General features: G+C 46.5%; 1 protein-coding gene across 2 annotated transcripts in view; it reads right to left on the bottom strand.

Moving 5' to 3' along the window:
- LOC148540502 (uncharacterized) overlaps positions 1 to 8,587 on the bottom strand; it is a 109,162-nt gene extending 100,575 nt beyond the window's left edge. For both annotated transcript variants that reach the window (XM_088446703.1, XM_088446709.1), the window contains exon 1: positions 8,402 to 8,587. In XM_088446703.1, coding sequence (XP_088302829.1) covers positions 8,402 to 8,548 — 147 coding nt within the window. In that variant the 5' untranslated portion in view covers positions 8,549 to 8,587. The remainder of the gene's footprint in view (positions 1 to 8,401) is intronic.
- Between the last annotated feature and the right edge of the window lie 14,559 nt (positions 8,588 to 23,146).

Below are 23,146 nucleotides of genomic sequence, written 5' to 3'. Positions count from 1 at the left end.
ATTTACCATTACTCACGTGTAGGGACAAAGGATCTGATAGGATTTGACGTGTAAGAAGTAATCTCTAATGCGATCACTTTATTTCTGGGTTCGGACCCCAGCCACGCTACTACTCATGCCTGGTTAGCAGACCACCTCCATACATAAATTTAGAAGATGCTTAATACTTGTGGATAGACCCAAAAATTCAGAAAATGCAACCTGAAGATAACCGCCAATACCCCTATTGCCCGATGTGTGCAATAATATTCCAACTACACTAAGGCCCCTATTTACTAGAGTCCATACTTGCCTACCCTCCCGCTTTCTGCGGGAGCCTCCCGCTTTTAGGTGGGAGCTCCCGCTACCCCGCAATATAAAGGGAATCCCCCGCTTTCCCCACTGCCCCATCAGAAATCCGGACTGCGCATGCGAGACTCAGTCCGGATGTAACAGGCGCAGGGTTTGAGATTGCATGACGCGTGTGTGGACGTCAGGCTTACTGTAAGCCAACCACCGCGGGGTTGGGAGTGAGTGGCGGTGGCCGGCCGCCTAACCCAGCCAGATCCCAGTGTGGCTGTATAATGTGCGCGGGTGGTCGGCAGTGTTGTGCTGCGGCAGCGCTGCCTTTACGGCCACAGTGCCCTTACCTCCTCTCCACAATGCGGCGGGACCCGCTTCCTCCTCCGCGGCAGTCAGTGCCACAAGAACTGAGCTGCAGCAGCAGAGTCATCATGTGTACCAGGTAAGTGACTGCAACCTGACCTGGGGAGGGGACACAGCTTCCAGTAAACACTGATATGTGGTATTATGGAGGGGAGAGAGGACTATATAGTGATATATCAGGGGACACAGCTCGCAGTACACACTATGTGGTATTATTATACAGGGGGAGGGGACTGTACAGTGATATATGAGGGGACACAGCTCACAGTACACACTGATTATGTGGTGGTATTATTATATAGGGGGAGGGGACTGTACAGTGATATATGATGGGGAATAGTACAGCTCCCAGCACACATTATGTGGTATTATTATATAGGGGGAGGGGACTGTACAGTGATATATGATGGGGAATAGTACAGCTCCCAGCACACATTATGTGGTATTATTATATAGGGGGAGGGGACTGTACAGTGATATATGATGGGGAATAGCACAGCTCCCAGCACACACTATTGTGGTATTATATAGAGGAGAGGGGACTGTTTAATGATATATGATACGTCCTGCACTGCTGCAACAGCATTGAGACATCAGCCCACACACACAGCAACTGGCAGCCGTTACTCTTGCCCGCAATCCCCAGCACCTGCATTTTGCAGTATACAACCCTGATCTCCCGTTATTGCTGGCGTCTCACCCCTAAGTAGAAATAGATATGGTAGTGTATAGATCCCTTTCAGTAGATGTACCTAGAAGTGATGTAGAGTGGGGGCGGAAGTGCGGTTCCATGCCCATAAAGGACACCAAAAGTAGAAATTTGTTAGCTCGCTACGCTTCACTCGTCACAGGTTTATATTTCCCCTCCATGTGCACATGGGTAGTAACTAATGACGTTGGACAGTGAGCGATGACGTTGGGGTACATCTGCTGAAGGGGATCTATTCACTACCAAATGGATATGCCCATAGGTAAAGCTAGACACACCCTTTGGGCGGAGCATGGCACACCTCCCTCGAAGGCACATATTACAACCGACTGTAATCTCCCTGAAACTAATTTTCAAAAGTAGGCAAGTATGCTACAGTCCGCATTTCAAATACGGTTGTATTGTGATTTTTTTGCCTAAATTCGCACTGAAGAATGTATTAAGATTCACTCACAGGTACAGAGTTTGTGATAATGTTCTGGCCCTGCGAATCCCCTATGAACACTTCTCACTGTATTTTTCGGAAGAAGTACAGTGAGAATGTGTTTGCACATGCCTCCCCTGCTTCTACTTTCTCTGGTACTGTAGCCCAACTCCCTGCCTCCCCCTGCACCCACTGAGCCTGCCTTGGACCCCTTGCTGCTGCCCGGCTCTGCTGACACCCCCGTTGCAACTCGCTACCACCGCCCCCTCCTGTTCCGTTGCTGCTCCCTCTTCTGCCCTGGCCCCCCTTCTGCTGCCTGGCTAACATTCTACACTGTCCCCCGCTGACCGCCCCCCAACCGCTACCTGCCACTGCGGCTGACCCCATGTGACAACTCAGTCTGCCCTACCCCTGTGGCTGCTGCCCTAGCCCCTGGTGTAAAAAAAAAAAGAAGAAAAGAACACTTACTGTACCTGCACTTGGGGTTAAGCAGTGACCTCCACTGACCCGCAGATCAACTGATATTGCAGATTGGCACTTTCCTGCATCTCAGCTGACAGTAGTCATCAGCTGATCCATCGGTCAGAGGAGGGTCCCGGTGCAGGTAAGTGTTTTTTTTTTTAACTATAGTTTTCTTTACAGCGATCAGCTTGTGCTCTTTTTAGACCACAAAGCTGATCACTGTGGCAGGCTTCTGGCTCTGCTCTGCCTGTCTGAGCAGAGCAGGAGTCTGGGAAACGGGAAGGGGGAGCCCTGAATAACGCCATCTCCAGATGGAATTGTTACAGTAGGACTCCCACCCAGTATCTTTTAACAATTCCCCTTGGTACATTTCAAGCAAATCGCATTTCCCATTACAAGCATGGAAAATGCCTTCTGCTTACTAAAAAAATGTGAATTAAAGGGCTTGAAGTCGTTTTTCACGAAAACAGCTCCAATAGTCCTTTAATACATTTATGTGATAGTAAAATAATAATAGTAAAAATAATATTGAAAAATAGGTCACTAACAATGTGAAGTGGAGCCAGATTTGTCTCCTCAACCCAAGGGACCAAATGTTCAAATCTCCATTACAAAACCTGTTTTACAAGTTAATTGATCTTTTGTTCGTGTAGGGCAGAGGTTCCCAAACTCTGCCATGCTTGAGCTCAGAATCAAATTGACTGATGTGCTAATTAAGTCATCTGTGCTCAAGCATGGATATCCTTAAAACCTGGACTGTAAAGGTGAAGTTTGGGAGCTTTTGGTGCAGATTTTGCTTCTCGTTCGTTTTGAATTGATAATAGGGAATTGTTCTTCAATGACTAGTGTGTGTTAAATAAACAGAAGACAGTCTATAATAATATTAGTACTGTATAGACATACTGTACACATTGCTATGTAAAGTAACAATCAGTAAGTTTAGATGTCAAAACTTTCAAATTATAAAGTTATTTTGTGTGTTATGCTTTTCCCTACACAGCTGCTGAGATGACACTCAGATTCGTATGGTTTGCTTTTTGCTATTGAATTGTGTTTATTCTGTGAGATTGTAATTATTTTAAGGCTGCAAATAGAAAATATATACAAGACTATACAAACAACTTATATAATCAGGATTCATCTCCTTTCCTCACTTCCCTACACAATAAACTCTGTTTTATTTCTGTTACAATATACATTTGTGATCAGCTTTACCAATAATGTAGCACAACTTATTCTATCAACAAACACTTTTACAATTATATAAATGACAAATGGGTAAGGAAGGTATGAAAAAATAATTTAACATAATTAAACTCAAGCTGGTTGATTTTAATACAATGACTTTGAATGATCATTTTAGCTCAGTGTCACATAATTGTCTGCCCATACTGTCAGATCATTTAAATGTAAATAATGCACAGAGAGGGAGGGGAACAATGTTCTAGTTGTTGTTGTTTTCATTAATGGTATGTGAGTGTCTGGTAATAATTAACAATATGTTTTATTTAGGATTTTATTGTAAGGTTAGATTTTTCAAAACTAAATAAAAATGTTGTTGCTATGGGACCCTAAGGATCAACTGAAAAGTAAAAAATATAAAGGCAGTTTACAAACTGCAAAAAACCAGACGGATTCTTTAGTTCTGCAAGTGCATCTATTTCTGTCACTTGGCACAGCCCACAGAATACCAATCTACACCTAGTATTGCAGGTTTGCAGGTCCACCTGATATTTCATATGGTTGAAAGAGTGAAACAACATCACTTCAAAGTCTAACCTACTACAAAAACGATTAACATTTTGGCACTCATTCAGCAGTGCACTACTGAATGCAGATTCCCGATGATCGGGAATCTGTGCAGGCACCCGACTTCTTCTGCGCATATGCAGAACGGGTCTGCAATCCCGTATGTAGACTGTCAGCAGACAGTCAGTGATTGACAGTCTGCTGCCGTTTGTGGGCGTGGAGGGGACGGCGATGGCCTCAGTTCCCAAAAAGGAGATGTGGTGCTGTTCGCTGACGGGGTTTCCTGGCTTCTTCCTCTCATCTGCCGTGGTCGGCTGTGTGATCTCATGGGTTACCTTAGACGGCCAATGTTCCACAGATTATTTGATGCTACGTTAGTCAATGCAGCTCGGAAAAGTAATGCACAGGAGGCGTGATGCCTCCTGCTGCATTACCATATATGCACAGACGGAATTGCAAAGCTACTTGCGAGCAGCTTTGCAATTCCGTCCAAAGCTGAATTAGTCCCTTTGGCTGTTCATTATTAAAAGGTTGATTTCAAATGAATCTAATCAATTTCAAATCTATCTAAATCAATCTAAATTGATGTTGTGTTTCTGGGGCTAAATCACACATTTTCTAACATACAATTTTTTTTGAGTGTTTAGTAAATGTGTGATTTATCCCCAGAAACTTTACATCGATTTGAAATCAACCTTTACTAAATGTACCCCCCAGTATCTTCTCAGGTGGTGGATAATTCAAGTTCTAATTTTAAGACTAAAAGGTTGTTAATAATTCTTCATACATTATTCACGCTCATAGCAGCTCATTGTTCCTCATTGAAACACCCAAATGTGTGTGTGCTCATACAGGGTCTGACTCAGCTTTGGGAATAGAGGCCCTGATTCAGAGCCGGATGCTCTGACAGAGCGCTCGCTCTGAATCAGGGCCGTCCCTCTTACTTTTTGGAGCGGCCACCTGGCCGCTTGCATAGCTGTGGGTGACCACCCACAGCTATAGCGAGCAGCCAAAATGATGGTCGCGATGGTCAAGACCATCGGGCTTGCGATGAGACCCTTGTGGTAGGGTCTCGTCTGCCGCAAGCCCTGGAGTGCTTTTGGCTCTATCAGTGCCAAAGCACTCCCACTGACATCACTAGTGATGTCAGTGGGGCCGGCCCCAGACGGTAGGCGTTCCCATGGGAGCGCCTCCGTCTGGGCAGCCACGCCCCCGGCACGCCCACCAAAGGGGGCGTGCTGTCAATCACTATCGACAGCACGCCCCCTTTGGTGCGAGACCCATAACGTTATTCGAGTCTCGCGCATGCGCACTTGGGCAACATCGACCCGCTTGCGAGCGCGTCTGAATCAGGCCCAGAGTGTGATATAGCAAGTAACTGTGAACCAGGACAAACCATGTTGCAATGCAAGGGGTGCAAATACATACATATTTTATTAGGCATGCAGGGTAAATACTGTCTGCTTTTACATGTAGCCCACAAATACTGCACAGCTTTATTTTAACACTGCAATTTAGATGTCAGTTTGGACACACTTCTCCCAAATCTAAATCTCTCTGCACATATTATATCTATCCCATCTGCAGTGCAGCATGGTTTCACCAAGATGATCAGTTACTTGCTATATCTTACACTATTCCCAAAGCTGAATCAGGCCCATAGTTCTCCAGCCACCTCCTCCCTGAAGTTCTGTCTGTAAGCCCCTCTTCCCCTTTGCAATTATCTCCTCTTCTCCCAGCAGTTTCCTTCCCCTTGCCATCCCTTACATACAGTGGTTATCTTACCATGGCCCCCATTTATTAATGATCACTTTTCAACGCGATCAAGGCATGACAGCACCGCCCATGATTGCATTGCAAAATGAGATCATAGCGCCCGGATGCATCATCCGGGACATGACATACATGGACAGGGGCTCCGAAAGGAGCCCGTTCCTGCGATGTCTCCAGAGAGATACTGCCCAGTGTCGGGGCTGCTGCGCATACATAGCCGCTATACCTGGGGAGGGTTCCAGCGGACCCTCCACTGGCTAATTATGGCAGTGTAGCCAATATCTTCTATGGGGGATGGGGCTGCCAGCGGTAACGGAGGGATCACAGGAGGTATCGTAGATACCTGCTGTGGTCCCGTCTTAATACATATGCGGGATACTTAATATTTGATTTAAACCCCCCAAAACTGGTGTTTTCAGGGATTATACCTCAAATATACTTTGATAAATGAACCCCCATGTCCTCTTTCAGCAATTTACTCTCTACGCCCCTTCAGTTCTCTCTATCCATTTCCTCAGTTCAGTTCTTTCAACCATCCTCCTATCCCCTTCAGTTCCCTCTTTCCCCTCATTATGTCCCCTGCAATTTTCTTCACACTTCATCCCCCAAATTGTTCTCTGCCCCCACCCCCTCCTCTGCTTGTGGTGCCTCCTCTCTCCTACGTAATTTTAATATGGACTAGTGGTTCTACCAAAGACGCAAAAGGCACAAGAAATATATAATAGACATCAGTTTGCTGGTTTTCCTGTCCTCAGAAGAGTTATTTAAAAAATGACAGCTTTCCGATTGGTTTAACACTACATGGGAGATGCACTAAGCCTTTGAGAGTGATAAAGTGAAGAGTGATAATTGACCTCATTCAGAGCCGCTCGCAAAATGCGAGCGCTCGCTCTGAATGAGGGCGGCTGCTTCTCTGTAAAGCGCCGGCCCCCTGGCCGCTCGCTAAGCTGTGGGTGACCACCCACAGCTTTAGCGAGCGGCCAGGTTAATGGCCACGATGGTCTTGACCATCAGGGCTTGCGACGAGACCCTTGTGGTAGGGTCTCATCTGCTGCAAGCCCCAGTGAGCTTTCGGCTCTTATAGAGCTGGACGCTCACCACTGACATCACGAGTGATGTCAGTGGGGCCGCCCTCAAATGGCAGGCGTTCCTACGGGTATGCCTCCGTTTGGCCAGCCACCCCCCCACCCCGCCTACAAAACGGTGCGAGCTGTCAATCACCATCGACAGACGCCCCTTTTGTAGTGAGAATTTCTCTCGCTCCGGGGCTTGCGCACGCACAGAGCGGCTGCTGTGTGTGCGCAGGGCCTCAACATCGACCCACTTGCGAGTACTCAGCACTTGCGAGCGTGTCTGAATGCGGCCCAAAGTACCAACCAATCAGCTCCTGTCAGTTTACAGGCTGTGTTTCCAAACATGACAGGAGCTGATTGGTTGGTACTTAATCACTTCCGCTTTTATCACTCTCCAAGGCTTAGTGCATCTACATCTCCTAAACCCTGGGTGGAGTGTTTTCAGTCCAGGCCCCTACTCTTAGAGGACCTCCTTTGGCTAGATCCCAGACATAGGCCATTACCAAAACAACTTTGAAAAGCTCTCGTGATACCTTGTTTGCTTGGGATGGGATGGTTAAAATTTCTGGTGTTATTGGGTTGCCCTCAGATGATTTATCATTGAAGGCTGTAGCTTGACTGGTCCCAGACCTTTCCTTGTCTTCCTGGTTAGATCTGGGGCTGAACAAGTGTCTTGATTTACTGGAAATTACCGGTGTCAAGTAATTTGCATAGTTGCAATCGCAATACATGATTCACACTCTTCCCCTATTCTCTATACTTCCCACACTGTCCTCTCCCTCTTTAAAAAGTGCTATCTTAACGTGGTATAGATATGTTATGGTCCCTACTGAAACAGACAAACTATCGGTACAAACCAAATGGAAAGAGGATCTGCACATTTCTCTATCAGACGAAGAGTGGAAGAAGATATTTGAGAATGTGTTTAAAACGTCTAACTGCATTAATCATTCGGAAATGCTCGTTAAGCTAATACATAGAAAATATCTTACTCCTGAACATATCCATATGTTTTGGACCAACATCCCTCAGTTCTGTTGGAGAAATTATGGTGAGGTTGGTACCCTTTTACATACCTTTTGCACTTGCCCAAAACTCCTTAAGGTTTGTAGTCTCTCATTTCTAAAGTTACAGGTGTTACACTCCCACTACGACATGAGACGGCTTTACTATGGTGACTACATCCCATATATGGCTGTCATTTACTATTATTTGTATCATAGCCGATTTTATTTTTTCAAAAATATTAATAAAAACTTTCAGGTTCAAAATTACAAAAGTCAAATCTGCAGCAAATGTTTAAAAAGACAGAACAGGAGAAAGCAGGTAGGATGCCTTTGTTTTATTTCTATATTACGTTTACACATGGTTTGAACTCTTACTAAAAATGCTGTATAAGTTTTGAGAATGTCCATAAGGTAATGGACCTATGGGACAGCTTTGCTTGAAGACGGTAGAGTAATATGTTTATGTTAAACCTAAAAGCAGGAATATCAGAAAGTCACAGGTACATTGTATCAGCAAGTACAGGAGATAAATTACACTTGTACTGTATGTTGTGCTCACCGTGCTAGAACTGACACTGTCTATCTCCTGCTTCCCCAGGAACCCCTCTGTGATTTTGATGATGTTGGGAAAAGAATTCTGGAAGTTGTTCACATATTCCTGAAGGGAATACTCCTTCGCTGTCCACTTCACCTCTGCAGGATCCATTTCTCAAACCTACAGTACGTCTGAATCTCCTCATGCAGCCAAAGAATGTTAGCAGGAAGTCTTGGGAAAAAAATAACCTACATTGCAATGGCAAATAAAAAACATAGGTGGAGCATTTGTCACATACGTAACCTCTGCCTTACCTGTCAGAGTAAATATTGATACACTTAGAGGTCTATTTATCAATCTTTCTTTAAATAAAATAAAATAATGTGAAAACAGGTGTTTTAACACCTTTTTCACATTATTTCATTAAAAAAAAAACACCTCCTAAAAGCCCTTACTATTGCATTTTTTTAGTAAGCAAATCGCATTTACCATACTTGTAATGGGAAATGCGATCTGTTTCAGATTTACTCAAATAAATTGTAAAAAAAATAACTGGAGATGGCATTATGCTGGCTTTCCCCCGTTTCCCTACTCCAGCTCAATCATTCCCGCGACAGGGAGAGCAGAGCCCAGAGTAGGCTTCAGTGATCAGCCATTTGTGTCTGATAGGCCACAGGATGATCACAGTGGTGTAGCCAGTGGTGCATGTGCAAAGTGCAACACAGACTTATGGTATTTTGTGCGAAAAATACCCAGGAAAGTGGGGGGAGGGAATTCGCAGGGACAGATGTTACTCACAAACTCTGTCCTTGCCTGCAAATTTTAATACATTCATATGATATTTCTAAAAAAAAAAAAAACTTTAAACAAGGACCCAAAATATTGAGAGCTTTAATCTGTTTATAAAATGATTGTAAATGCCCAACTTTTCTTTCTGTTTTGGTTATTAACAATAATATCATTTATTTTAACACAGTTATAAAGTCATTCAAATGGAAATCCACTTTTGAACAAACCTATTTATGCCCAGACCATCTGTTTTGGCAGGGGCGTCACAGTGGCACAGTGATCAGTATTGTTTTCTCAAGGCGCTGAGGCCACATATTCCATGCCATGGCCTCTAGCTGCATGGAGTTTCCATGCAATCTCTATGTTTGAGTGTGATTCCACAAGGTGTCCAGCTTCCTCCCACAGTCCAAAATAAAGCAATACCTTAATGGTAGCTTAATGTTAGTAGTGTGTGGTCGAGAATTTAGACTAACTTTATGGAGCAGTGCCCAGTGTGAATGATATTTTTGGACGCAGCTGCTGTGTGCACAGTGTACAACTCTGTGTCAGGCTCAATGTGTATGTTTTATTTTTGTTTCAGTTTATCGTGTGTGTGTGTAGGGTGCTAGTAGACCTGGGGCCGGCCCTGTCGATGCTCTCTCTCACCCAGGGCACTGACATGTCTAGTTACAGCTCTGTTAATTTTATCTGTCCAGAGGTGGATTGGGCCACCGAGAAAGCTCCCGCTGGGCCGATCTTATCCCCCTCTGGCTGTCGGCCCGGGCCGAATAATTTGCAGCGCTACTGGGATTGCATTCCACTGTGGAACGTAAACCAGAAGCTGTCAGCAGCGACTTTTTGCACCACATCGCAGCTGATGACAAGTAAAAGGGCTGCGGCTGGCATCAACTGTGGGGTGCGAGCAAGTGCCAGCAGACGCGCTCTACTGGCAGACACGGTCACATGTACCCACTAATGCACGAGGAGAAGGAGCCACAGATACAAGCAGCCTCACTGAGGAGATGAATCCCAGCACCCAGGAAAGGTGCTGAGGCAGTATGCTGAGGGCTGGAAACCGGCACCACCTTGAGCAACCCGGGAGGAGTGGTACCTAGACATTGGAGAGGTGAGGGGGAGAGCAGCTTAAGACAGCCACTGGAGAGGGGGATGCCGAACATTGGGATGGAGCATTATTTTTTTTTTAGCTTACAGCAGTTAGAAAACCTATGTCTGTCTCTGCAAGCAGCCACCTCACAGCTGTCATCCACTGCCTCCACCAGTCACCCCTTGCCTCTGCCTATCACTCATTATCTCCATGTCACCCAGTGCCTTTCCCTGTCACCCTCTGACTTCCCCTGTCACCCTCTGCCTCTCCCCATCACCTACTATCTCCGTCACCCTCTGACTTCCCCTGTCACCCACTATCTCCCTGTCACCTTCTGCCACTCCCCATCACCCACTATCTCCTTGTCACCCTCTGCCTCTCCCTGTGTAATGGAGGAGGCGGGCCCAGAGCATATTTTTGCACCTGGGCCCACCACTCCCAAGTTTTGCCACTGGTGGCTGGGGATGTCCATTTGTGTCAGGAGCCATCCCTGAAGGCTGGGGCTGAGCGGCTGAACACCGGTATCTTTGTGCTTGTCCTGGGCACAGCATTGCAAAGAGAGCGGTTGCTCCGGGCACCAGCATCTTGCTGGTGACAGCCAACATCAGGACCCTGTATGATGATGTAAATACCACAGGACACACGCAGGCATTGGCTATGGTGGGGAAAGATAGGCTAACTAGCTCTACACCCTGGCCTCACAGTACAGCACCCACCCAAACCACCAACCCAGCATCTGGAACATACCCTACCACGGCCCCAGGGATATACACTACCCACTTTACGAGGTGGCTCCAGGGACATAAACTACCCACCCTACCCCTGTCCTCAAGGACATACAGTACTCACCCTACATCTGACCCCTACACTACCCACCTTACACCCGGCCTCTACACTGCCCACCCTACCCACTGGCCCCAGGAACATACACTACCCACCCTACCCCTCCCCATGCCCAGAGACATACACTACCCACCATAGACAAACGCAGGGGAGGTTTCCATCTGCTTGGAAACCCCCCTTCCCAGCCCACACCATGACCACAATAGAAATAGTAATGTAATAGAATTTTACTAGTTCTGCATGTTCTTCACAGTATCACAAATAAAATAATTAGCACCACCTGTGGATCATTTAACATGTATCAGCCAGTAATAAATAACCTGTGCATCAACTAGGAGATCTGGAAAACATTTACTATTAGGGATGTGCTGCTATAGAGCCCAATATGTACATATATGTCCAGGGCAGTGCTAGGTTATTCTGCCGCTCCCCCAGACTCCCGGATTTGCTCTAATACTCTGGAATGGTGCTCACATCTAAAATAAATACATTCAGCTCAGGCAGGATGGCCCTACTGCCACATTTAATGGATTACTATGATCGCTGGTCCTGTATATGCTGGAATTATGACACACAATAAATATACTTTGTATAATGCATATGAAAGCTGGTTAAGTGATAATTATACCCTCTTCATAGACTGGCCACACTCACTCTAAAATCAAGCATTTGGAAACCCCCCTCTAGAAATCCTGCGTTTGCCATTGCCACACACGGCCCCATAGACATAATACTTACCCCACCCAATATGTTTGTTTGTTTGTTTTTTGTGGGGGCTTATGTGTTTTATTTTTGTGTGTGGGGGCTAATGTGTTTTTTTTTCTATTGCGGGCCAATGAGGTTTTTTTTTTCTGTCGGGGCCAATGTGTTTTTTTTTTCCTGTCAGGGGCCAATGTTTTATCTTTTCCTATTGAAGCTAATGTGTTTTATTTCCTGTGTGTTTTATTGATTTTTGTAGTGGCCAATGTGTTTGTTTTTCCTGTGGGGGCCAATGTGTGTTTTTTTTCCTGTGGTGGCCAAGTTTTATTTTTTTCTTGTGGAGGACAATTACTGTTTTTTTCCCTCAATTTGTATCTTTTTTTTTTTCCTGTTGGGGGTCAATTTCTTTGTTTTTTGAGCAATGTTTTTTGTCTGCACATGCATCTGAATTGTACCGCAGATGCGTCCCGAGGGTGTCAGACGCACGCACGCACGCACCAAGAAGTGTATTAGAAATATGTTGGGCATTCCTGGGTGGTTACAGGAGGTTGGCACTTTAAACTAGGGGTGTGCACCGGCCACTTTTCGTGTTTTGTGTTTTGGTTTTGGATCTGGATCTTTCTTCGTGTTTTGGATCTGGATTGGTTTTGCCAAAACCACCCTTCCGTGTTTTGGGTTCTGGGTTTTGTGTTTTGGATCTGTATTTTTTTTTAAAAAAGCATAAAAACAGCTAAAATCACAGAATTTGTGGGTTTTTCTGCTCCTATGCTATTATTAACCTCAATAACCTTAATTTCCACTCATTTCCAGTCTACTCTGAACACCTCACACCTCACAATAGTGTTTTTATGTCCAAAAGGTTGCACCGAGGTAGCTGGATGACTATGCTAAGCGACACGAGTGGGCGGCACAAACACGTGACCCATCTAGGCGTGATACTGCAGTGGCAGACAGGATGGCAGTTTGAAAAACTAGGCCCCAAACTGTACATAATGCAAAGAAAAAAAAGAGGTGCAAGATGGAATTGTCCTTGGGCCCTCCCACCCACCCTTATATTGTATAAACAGGACATGCACACTTTAACAAACCAATCATTTCAGCGCCAGGGTCTGCCACACAACTGTGGCTGAAATGATTGGTTCGTTTGGGCCCCCACAAAACAAGCTGGCAATTAATCTGTCCCTGCACAAACTGGCTCTACGGAGGCAAGATGTCATCCTCATCCTCCTCATCCACCGATTCCTCACCCTCTTCAGTGTGTACATCCTCATCCTCACAAAGTGTTAACTCGTCCCCACTTGAATCCACCACCACAGGTCCCTCTGTACGTTCTGGAGGCTGGTCTCCTTACGCCTTTCGCTGACAAGGTTCCCGGCTGCACTAAACACTCTTTCGGAGTACACACTGGAGGGGCCTCCAAATTGCCTCTTTTTCCTGCCAGTACAGGTATGGACTGTCTGACATGCCTACTTGGATGCTGTCACCGATGTAATCCTCCACCATTCTGTCAATGGTGACAGTATCATATGTAGTGACAGTAGACATGTCAGAAATTGTTGCCAGGTCCTTCAGTCCGGACCAGATGTCCAAACTTGGTCCTGCCTGCCCTGCATCACCGCCAGTGGGTTGCTTAGGATACCTAAGTTTTTTCCTGGCAGCTCCAGTTGCGGGAGAAAATGAAGAAGGAGCTGTTGACGTGTCACGTTCCGCTTCAGCTGACAGTGTGTTCACCAGCAGGTCTTTGCACCTCTGCAGGCTTGTGTCGGCCGGAAAGAGAGACACCGCATAGGCTTTAAACCTAGGATCGAGCACGGTGGCCAAAATGTAGTGGTCTGATTTCAACAGATTGACCACCTTGGAATCCTGGCAAAGCGAATGAAGGGCTTCATCCACAAGTCCCACATGCCGAGCAGAATTGCTTCGTCTTAGCTCCTCCTTCACTTTCTCCAGCTGCTTCTGCAAAAGCCTGATGAGGGGAATGACCTGACTCAAGCTGGCAGTGTCTGAACTGACTTCACGTGTGGCAAGTTCGAAGGGCTGGAGAACCTTGCACAACACGGAAATCATTCTCCACTGCGCTTGAGTCAGGTGCATCCCCCCTCCTTTGCCTATGTCATATGTGGATGTATAGGCTTGAATGGCCTTTTGCTGCTCCTCCATCCTCTGAAGCATATAGAGGGTTGAGTTCCACCGCGTCACAACCTCTTGCTTCAGGTGATGGCGGGGCAGGTTCAAGAGTGTTTGCTGGCGCTCCAGTCTTCGGCACGCAGTCGCTGAATGGCGAAAGTGGCCAGAAATTTTTCGGGCCACCCAAAGCGTCTCCTGCACGCACCTGTCGCTTTTCAGAAAATTCTGCACCACCAAGTTTATTGTGTGAGCAAAACATGGGACGTGCTGGAATTTGCCCAGATGTAATGCCCGCACAATATTGGTGGCGTTGTCAGATATCACAAATCCCCAGGAGAGTCTAAGTGGGGTAAGCCACTGGGCGATGATTTCCCTCAGTTTCTCTAAGAGGTTGTCGGCGGTGTGCCTCTTACTGAAACCGGTGATACACAGCGTAGCCTGCCTTGGAACGAGCTGGCGTTTCTGAGATGCTGCGACTGGTGACGCTGCTGCTGTTGCTGCGTAAGGTGATACATCTACCCAGTGGGCTGTCACAGTCATATAGTCCTTAGTCTGCCCTGTTCCACTTGTCCACATGTCCGTGGTTAAGTGGACATTGGGTACAATGGCATTTTTCAGGACACTGAGGACACTTTTTCTGACGTTTCTGTACAGTCTCGGTATCGCCTGCCTAGTGAAGTGGAATCTAGACGGGATTTGGAACCGGGGACACACTACCTCCATCAATTGTCTAAATCCCACTGCACTAATGGCGGATACCGGACGCATGTCTAACACCAACATAGCAGTCAAGGCCTCAGTTATACGTTTTGCTTCAGGATGACTGCTGTTGTACTTCATCCTCCACGCTAAGGACTGTTGGAGGGTCAATTGTTTAGTAAAAGTAGTGGTGTTCCTACTTCCTCTCTGGGATGATGAATGACTCCCAGCAGCAGCAACAGCAGCAGCGGCAGCAGGAGGCGTAGCAATGCAGGATCCTCCGGAGGAATCCCCGATAGGAGAGTCAGTCATGCCAGTGACATGGCCTGCAGGACTACTTCCGATCCTGACTAAGGAGGAAATTGACGAGGAGGGAGTTGACGGTGTGGTTTGCAGGCGCTTGGATACAACAGGACAACGGGATTTAGGTGTCCCTGGACTGCTTACGGTCTTAGCCAAAGTTTCTGAACTTGACATTAACTTATTATGAACGCGCTGCAGGTGCCGTATAAGGGAGGATGTTCCTAGGTGGTTAACGTCCCTACCCCTACTTATTCCACCTTTACATAAGGTACATATGGCAAGACAGTTGTTGTCCGGATTTGGATAGAAATATTGCCAGACCAAAGAGGTGGAATGTTTGGTCTTCTGCCCAGGCATGACCGTGATGGGCTTTTTCATCCCACGGACAACAACTGTCTCCCCCGGAGCCTGATTTAAACAAACCACATCACCATCAGAATCCTCCTCGCCAACTTCCTCCTCAGCGCCAGCTACACCAGTATCCTCATCCTGTTGTACTTCAACAGTGACATCTTCAATTTGCATATCAGCAAGTGGACTGTGGGTGCTCCTTTCAGCACTTGCAGGGGGCGTGCAAATGGTGGAAAGAGCCACCTCTTCCCGTCCAGTGCTGGGAAGGTCAGGCATCGCAACCACCACCACACTTGGACTCTCCTTGGGGATTTGTGATATCTTCTTAGAAAGCACAGTTCTTCACTGTGCTTTTGCCAGCTTAACTCTTTTGATTTTTTTAGTGGGAGGAGGGCTTCCATCGTCATGTGAAGCTGAACCACTAGTCATGAACATACTAGGGATCGACCTTAGCCGTTCCTTGCCACTCCGTGTTATAAATGGCATATTGGCAAGTTTACGTTTCTCTTCAGCTGATTTAAATGTTTTTTTCAAGGTCATTTTCCTGAACTTTGTCATTTGGGATTGTATGTGCCCTCTATTATGACATTGGGCATCGTCCTTGGCAGACGACGTTGATGGCATGTTATCGTCTATGTCATGACTAGTGGCAGCAGCTTCAGCACTAGGAGGAAGTGGTTCTTGATCTTTCTCTATTTTATTTTTATCGGAGAAAGTTTGGTCCTCCATTTATGTTATATCGATTTGATATATACGTGCGGCTAAACACAGAAAATATTTTTTTATTTTTGCTGGAGAGTAGTGCACTTTGTGGGTTACACCAGCCTTTAAGAAATGAGCCAGCCGGCTCTTTATTTATGGGACACAGGCGCACGCTTGGCGCTGCTCCTTTGTTGATGCACGTGCGGCTACTGCGCACACAATTCACAAACAGAAAATATTTTGTTATTTGGTTTGGAGTGTACTTTGGGGGTTACAGCACCCTTTAACGGTCAAGCCAGCCGGCCCTTTACTTATGACACAGGCGCACGCTTGGCACTACTTTGTTGATGCACGTGCGGCTACTGCGCACACAATTCACAAACACAGAAAATTATTTTTTTTTTGGTTTGGACTGGAGTGTACTTTGGGGGTTACAGCACCCTTTAACGGTCAAGCCAGCCGGCCCTTTACTTATGACACAGGCGCACGCTTGGCACTACTTTGTTGATGCACGTGCGGCTACTGCGCACACAATTCACAAACACAGAAAATAATTTTTTTTTGGTTTGGACTGGAGTGTACTTTGGGGGTTACAGCACCCTTTAACGGTCAAGCCAGCCGGCCCTTTACTTATGACACAGGCGCACGCTTGGCACTACTTTGTTGATGCACGTGCGGCTACTGCGCACACAATTCACAAACACAGAAAATATATATTTTTTTGGTTTGGAGTGTACTTTGGGGGTTACAGCACCCTTTAACGGTCAAGCTATCCGGCCCTTTACTTATGACACAGGCGCACGCTTGGCACTACTTTGTTGATGCACGTGCGGCTACTGCGCACACAATTCACAAACACACTAAAAATATTATTTTTTTAGCACTTGGGGGGAGCACCCCTGATGGACAGAGCACCCCCTGGACAACACTACAGCACCCCTTTAGGACTGGGACACTGCACAGGACTTTGGAGTGGACACAGCCCCTATGGAGAACTGACTGCACAACACAGTCCAGCCAGCCCCTATGGACTTTGAAGTAGTGGACACAGCCCCTATTAACAACAGCAGCACAGCACAACACAGCCAGCCCCTATGGACTTTGAAGTAGTGGACAACAGCAGCACAGCGCAGCACAGCACAGCACAACACTACTCTGCACTACACTACACTACACTACACAGCCCAGCCAGCCCTAACTCCCACCCTCCCTCTTCACTGTCCACAGCCGAGTGAGAAAATGGCGCCGATGCGGGTACCTTATATAGGATCCAAAACCCGCGAGACTCGGAAGGGGAGGGGGAATAAATCCATGTGGCGAGTGCAGCGAGCCACCGTGCCCGCAGCGTAGCGAGCGAAGCGATCCCGCAAGGGTCCGAATGGTATTTACGCAATTTTTTTTTAATCATGTGTCGACCATTTTTGTGTCGACCATTTCCATGCCGACCTTTTGACCCTGTCGACCATTTGTACCTGTCGACCTTCTAACAAGTCGACCTTTAGTGTGTCGACCTTTTGTACCTGTCGACCTTTTGTACCTGTTGATCTATTAACTGTCTAACATCTGGGGTCGATCTAGAGATTTTCTATCTAATTTCTGTCTATATCTTATACCACACCCATTATATTACCTCTCCATCGATCCTGAAGTGCTGTTCCGCAGCGCCGGACTGGCGCTGCAGAGCAGCAAACACTCATTGGGAAAATGGCGGGGCATGTGCAGACAAGATGTCCCCGGGAAAGTAGGCGCGGGCATGAGCAGTAGATTCTGTCAGGAAGCCGCTGACGAGAGGATGGGGCCCAAACGGAGGCTGCACGCGGGCTCCCTCCTCTCTTAAAACGCCCCTGGCACACTGTCAAACGTGTCAAAGTCCCTTAACAGAACTCCTTTTCTTTTTAGCGGCGCATCAATTCTTCTCTTTCATTCAGGTGACTCAAAAATAGACAAGAAAAAAATCTTACAGAATCATTTTGTCAAATGGTTAATAGAACACACCCAGTGTATCCAATCCTTAGGAGAACAATGAAAAATCCAGTGAACCATAATCTGAAGATAATACACAGTGTCACAGCCAAGCAAACCTAAATGAGGACACACGCCACCTAAAAACAAAAGATGATACAAAGAGGGCACACCATCTGTTATACAGACTATTACAAAATGTGGATGAGTTCTATAGCGAGTACTTACCCAATATATCTGTCTGATGCATTTTCTGAAAACGCCATCATCAGTTCCTAAAATATTGGAAGATTTTTTTACACAAGTATGCGCTCTTTCCTCAGTATAACATGTATTATTGTATTTATATGTTTTGTGTGTTGATGAACACATTTTATTGAGGGGAGCAACCTTGACAGTGTGGAATAGACGTTATTTCATTGTTCACATGTGGACGAGCCTGATGGTACATATGGAACATTTGGAAGGGTCTTATGTAGGGGTGAGCGGGCTCGGATTTCTGAAATCCGAACCCCCCCGAGCCCCCCCGATCCGAGGCCGATCCGAGTCAGGCACGACTTTTCCCGCCTGACTCGGATCTGAAATCGAGGCAAAACGTCATCATCCCGCCTTCCGGGTCTCGCGGGTTTTGGATCCTATATAAGGTACCCGCGTCGGCGCCATTTTCTCACTCGGCTGTGGACAGTGAAGAGGGAGGGTGGGAGTTAGGGCTGGCTGGGCTGTGTAGTGTAGTGTAGTGCAGAGTAGTGTTGTGCTGTGCTGTGCTGCGCTGTGCTGCTGTTGTCCATAGGGGCTGTGTCCACTACTTCAAAGTCCATAGGGGCTGGCTGGACAGTGTTGTGCAGTCAGTTCTCCATAGGGGCTGTGTCCACTCCAAAGTCCTGTGCAGTGTCCCAGTCCTAAAGGGGTGCTGTAGTGTTGTCCAGGGGGTGCTCTGTCCATCAGGGGTGCTCCCCCCAAGTGCTAAAAAAAATAATATTTTTTCTGTGTTTGTGAATTGTGTGCGCAGTAGCCGCACGTGCATCAACAAAGTAGTGCCAAGCGTGCGCCTGTGTCATAAGTAAAGGGCCGGCTGGCTTGACCGTTAAAGGGTGCTGTAACCCCCAAAGTACACTACAAACCAACTAACAAAATATTTTTTCTGTGTTTGTGAATTGTGTGTGCAGTAGCCGCACGTGCATCAACAAAGTAGTGCCAAGCGTGCGCCTGTGTCATAAGTAAAGGGCCGGCTGGCTTGACCATTAAAGGGTGCTGTAGCCCCCAAAGTACACTCCAAACCAAAAAAATATATATTTTCTGTTTGTGAATTGTGTGCGCAGTAGCCGCACGTGCATCAACAAAGTAGTGCCAAGCGTGCGCCTGTGTCATAAGTAAAGGGCCGGCTGGCTTGACCGTTAAAGGGTGCTGTAACCCCCAAAGTACACTCCAGTCCAAACCAAAAAAAAAAATATTTTCTGTGTTTGTGAATTGTGTGCGCAGTAGCCGCACGTGCATCAACAAAGTAGTGCCAAGCGTGCGCCTGTGTCATAAGTAAAGGGCCGGCTGGCTTGACCGTTAAAGGGTGCTGTAACCCCCAAAGTACACTCCAGTCCAACCAAAAAATATATATTTTCTGTGTTTGTGAATTGTGTGCGCTGTAGCCGCACGTGCATCAACAAAGTAGTGCCAAGCGTGTGCCTGTGTCATAAGTAAAGGGCCGGCTGGCTTGACCGTTAAAGGGTGCTGTAACCCCCAAAGTACACTCCAGTCCAAACCAAAAAAATATATATTTTCTGTGTTTGTGAATTGTGTGCGCAGTAGCCGCACGTGCATCAACAAAGTAGTGCCAAGCGTGCGCCTGTGTCATAAGTAAAGGGCCGGCTGGCTTGACCGTTAAAGGGTGCTGTAACCCCCAAAGTACACTCCAAACCAAAAAAATATATATTTTCTGTTTGTGAATTGTGTGCGCAGTAGCCGCACGTGCATCAACAAAGTAGTGCCAAGCGTGCGCCTGTGTCATAAGTAAAGGGCCGGCTGGCTTGACCGTTAAAGGGTGCTGTAACCCCCAAAGTACACTCCAGTCCAAACCCCAAAAAAAATTATTTTCTGTGTTTGTGAATTGTGTGCGCAGTAGCCGCACGTGCATCAACAAAGTAGTGCCAAGCGTGCGCCTGTGTCATAAATAAAGGGCCAGCTGGCTTGACCGTTAAAGGGTGCTGTAACCCCCAAATTACACTCCAGTCCAAACCAAACAAAAAAATATTTTCTGTGTTTGTGAATTGTGTGCGCAGTAGCCGCACGTGCATCAACAAAGTAGTGCCAAGCGTGCGCCTGTGTCATAAGTAAAGGGCCGGATGGCTTGACCGTTAAAGGGTGCTGTAACCCCCAAAGTACACTCCAGTCCAAACCAAAAAAATATATATTTTCTGTGTTTGTGAATTGTGTGCGCAGTAGCCGCACGTTCATCAACAAAGTAGTGCCAAGCGTGCGCCTGTGTCATAAGTAAAGGGCCGGCTGGCTTGACCATTAAAGGGTGCTGTAACCCCCAAAGTACACTCCAAACCAAAAAAATATATATTTTCTGTGTTTCTGAATTGTGTGTGCAGTAGCCGCACGTGCATCAACAAAGTAGTGCCAAGCGTGCACCTGTGTCATAAGTAAAGGGCCGGCTGGCTTGACCGTTAAAGGGTGCTGTAACCCCCAAAGTACACTCCAAACCAAAAAAATATATATTTTCTGTGTTTGTGAATTGTGTGCGCAGTAGCCGCACGTGCATCAACAAAGTAGTGCCAAGCGTGCGCCTGTGTCATAAGTAAAGGGCCGGCTGGCTTGACCGTTAAAGGGTGCTGTAACCCCCAAAGTACACTCCAAACCAAATAACAAAATATTTTTTCTGTGTTTGTGAATTGTGTACGCAGTAGCCGCATGTGCATCAACCAAGTAGAGCCAAGCGTGCGCCTGTGTCATAAGTAAAGGGCCGGCTGGCTTGACCGTTAAAGGGTGCTGTAACCCCCAAAGTACACTCCAGTCCAAACCAAAAAAATATATATTTTCTGTTTGTGAATTGTGTGCGCAGTAGCCGCACGTGCATCAACAAAGTAGTGCCAAGCGTGCGCCTGTGTCATAAGTAAAGGGCCGGCTGGCTTGACCGTTAAAGGGTGCTGTGACCCTCAAAGTACACTCCAAACCAAAAAAATATATATTTTCTGTGTTTGTGAATTGTGTGCGCAGTAGCCGCACGTGCATCAACAAAGTAGTGCCAAGCGTGCACCTGTGTCATAAGTAAAGGGCCGACTGGCTTGACCGTTAAAGGGTGCTGTAACCCCCAAAGTACACTCCAAACCAAAAAAATATATATTTTCTGTGTTTGTGAATTGTGTGCGCAGTAGCCGCATGTGCATCAACAAAGTAGTGCCAAGCGTGCGCCTGTGTCATAAGTAAAGGGCCGGCTGGCTTGACCGTTAAAGGGTGCTGTAACCCCCAAAGTACACTCCAAACCAAAAAAAAAAATATTTTCTGTGTTTGTGAATTGTGTGCGCAGTAGCCGCACGTGCATCAACAAAGTAGTGCCAAGCGTGTGCCTGTGTCATAAGTAAAGGGCCGGCTGGCTTGACCGTTAAAGGGTGCTGTAACCCTCAAAGTACACTCCAGTCCAAACCAAAAAAAAAATATTTTCTGTGTTTGTGAATTGTGTGTGCAGTAGCCGCACGTGCATCAACAAAGTAGTGCCAAGCGTGCGCCTGTGTCATAAGTAAAGGGCCGGCTGGCTTGACCGTTAAAGGGTGCTGTAACCCCCAAAGTACACTCCAAACCAAATAACAAAATATTTTTTCTGTGTTTGTGAATTGTGTACGCAGTAGCCGCATGTGCATCAACAAAGTAGAGCCAAGCGTGCACCTGTGTCATAAGTAAAGGGCCGGCTGGCTTGACCGTTAAAGGGTGCTATAACCCCCAAAGTACACTCCAAGCCAAAAAAATATTTATTTTCTGTGTTTGTGAATTGTGTGCGCAGTAGCCGCACGTGCATCAACAAAGTAGTGCCAAGTGTGCGCCTGTGTCATAAGTAAAGGGCCGGCTGGCTTGACCGTTAAAGGGTGCTGTAACCCCCAAAGTACACTCCAAACCAAACAAAAAAATATTTTCTGTGTTTGTGAATTGTGTGCACTGTGGCTGCACGTGCATCAACAATACAGCAGCGCCAAGCGTGCGCCTGTGTCCCATAAGTAAAGAGCCGGCTGGCTCATTTCTTAAAGGGTGGTGTAACCCACAAAGTGCACTACTCTCCAGCAAAAATAAAAAAATATTTTCTGTGTTTGTGTGCGCCTAAATGGAGGACCAAACTTTCTCCGATAAAAATAAAATAGGGAAAGATCAAGAACCACTTCCTCCTAGTGCTGTTGCTGCTGCTGGGAGTTGTTCATCATCCCAGAGAGGAAGTAGGAACACCACTACTTTTACTAAACAATTGACCCTCCAACAGTCCCTAGCGATGAGGATGAAGTACGACAGCAGTCATCCTGAATCAAAACGTATAACTGAGGCCTTTACTGCTATGTTGGTGTTAGACGTGCATCCGGTATCCGCCATTAGTGCAGTGGGATTTAGACAATTAATGGAGGTAGTGTGTCCCCGGTTCCAAATCCCGTCTAGATTCCACCTGCATCCTCAAAGCAGCAGCGACAAGCGTGCGTCTGTCTGTTAAAGGGTGGTGTAACCCTCAAAGTGCGCTCCACAAACAATAAAAAAATTCTTTCTTTTTTTTCTGTCTTTGTGAATTGTGTGGGCTGTAGTCGCACTTGCATCCTCAAAGCAGCAGCGACAAGCGTGCGTCTGTCTGTTAAAGGGTGGTGTAACCCTCAAAGTGCGCTCCACAAACAATAAAAATATTCTTCTTTTTTTTTCTGTCTTTGTGAATTGGGTGGGCTGTAGCCGCACTTGCATCCTCAAAGCAGCAGCGACAAGCGTGCGTCTGTCTGTTACAGGGTGGTGTAACCCTCAAAGTGCTCCAAAAAATAAAAAAACTATTTTTTTAATGTGTTTGTGACTTGTGTGCGATGTAGCCGCACGTGCATCAACACAGTAGCAGCGCCAAGCGTGCGCCTGTGTCATAAGTCAAGGGCCGGTTTGGACATCTGGTCCGGACTGAAGGACGTACCAACAATTTCTGACAAGTCTACTGTCACTGCATATGATACTGTCCTCAAAGCAGCAGCGACAAGCGTGTGTCTGTC

Source organism: Taudactylus pleione, unplaced genomic scaffold, assembly GCF_031769625.1.
Source record: "Taudactylus pleione unplaced genomic scaffold, aTauple2 ptg000019l, whole genome shotgun sequence".
NCBI lineage: Eukaryota > Metazoa > Chordata > Amphibia > Anura > Myobatrachidae > Taudactylus > Taudactylus pleione.
The sequence above is the reverse complement of the archived record's forward strand: the minus strand, read 5'-3'. Positions and strand labels throughout refer to the sequence as shown.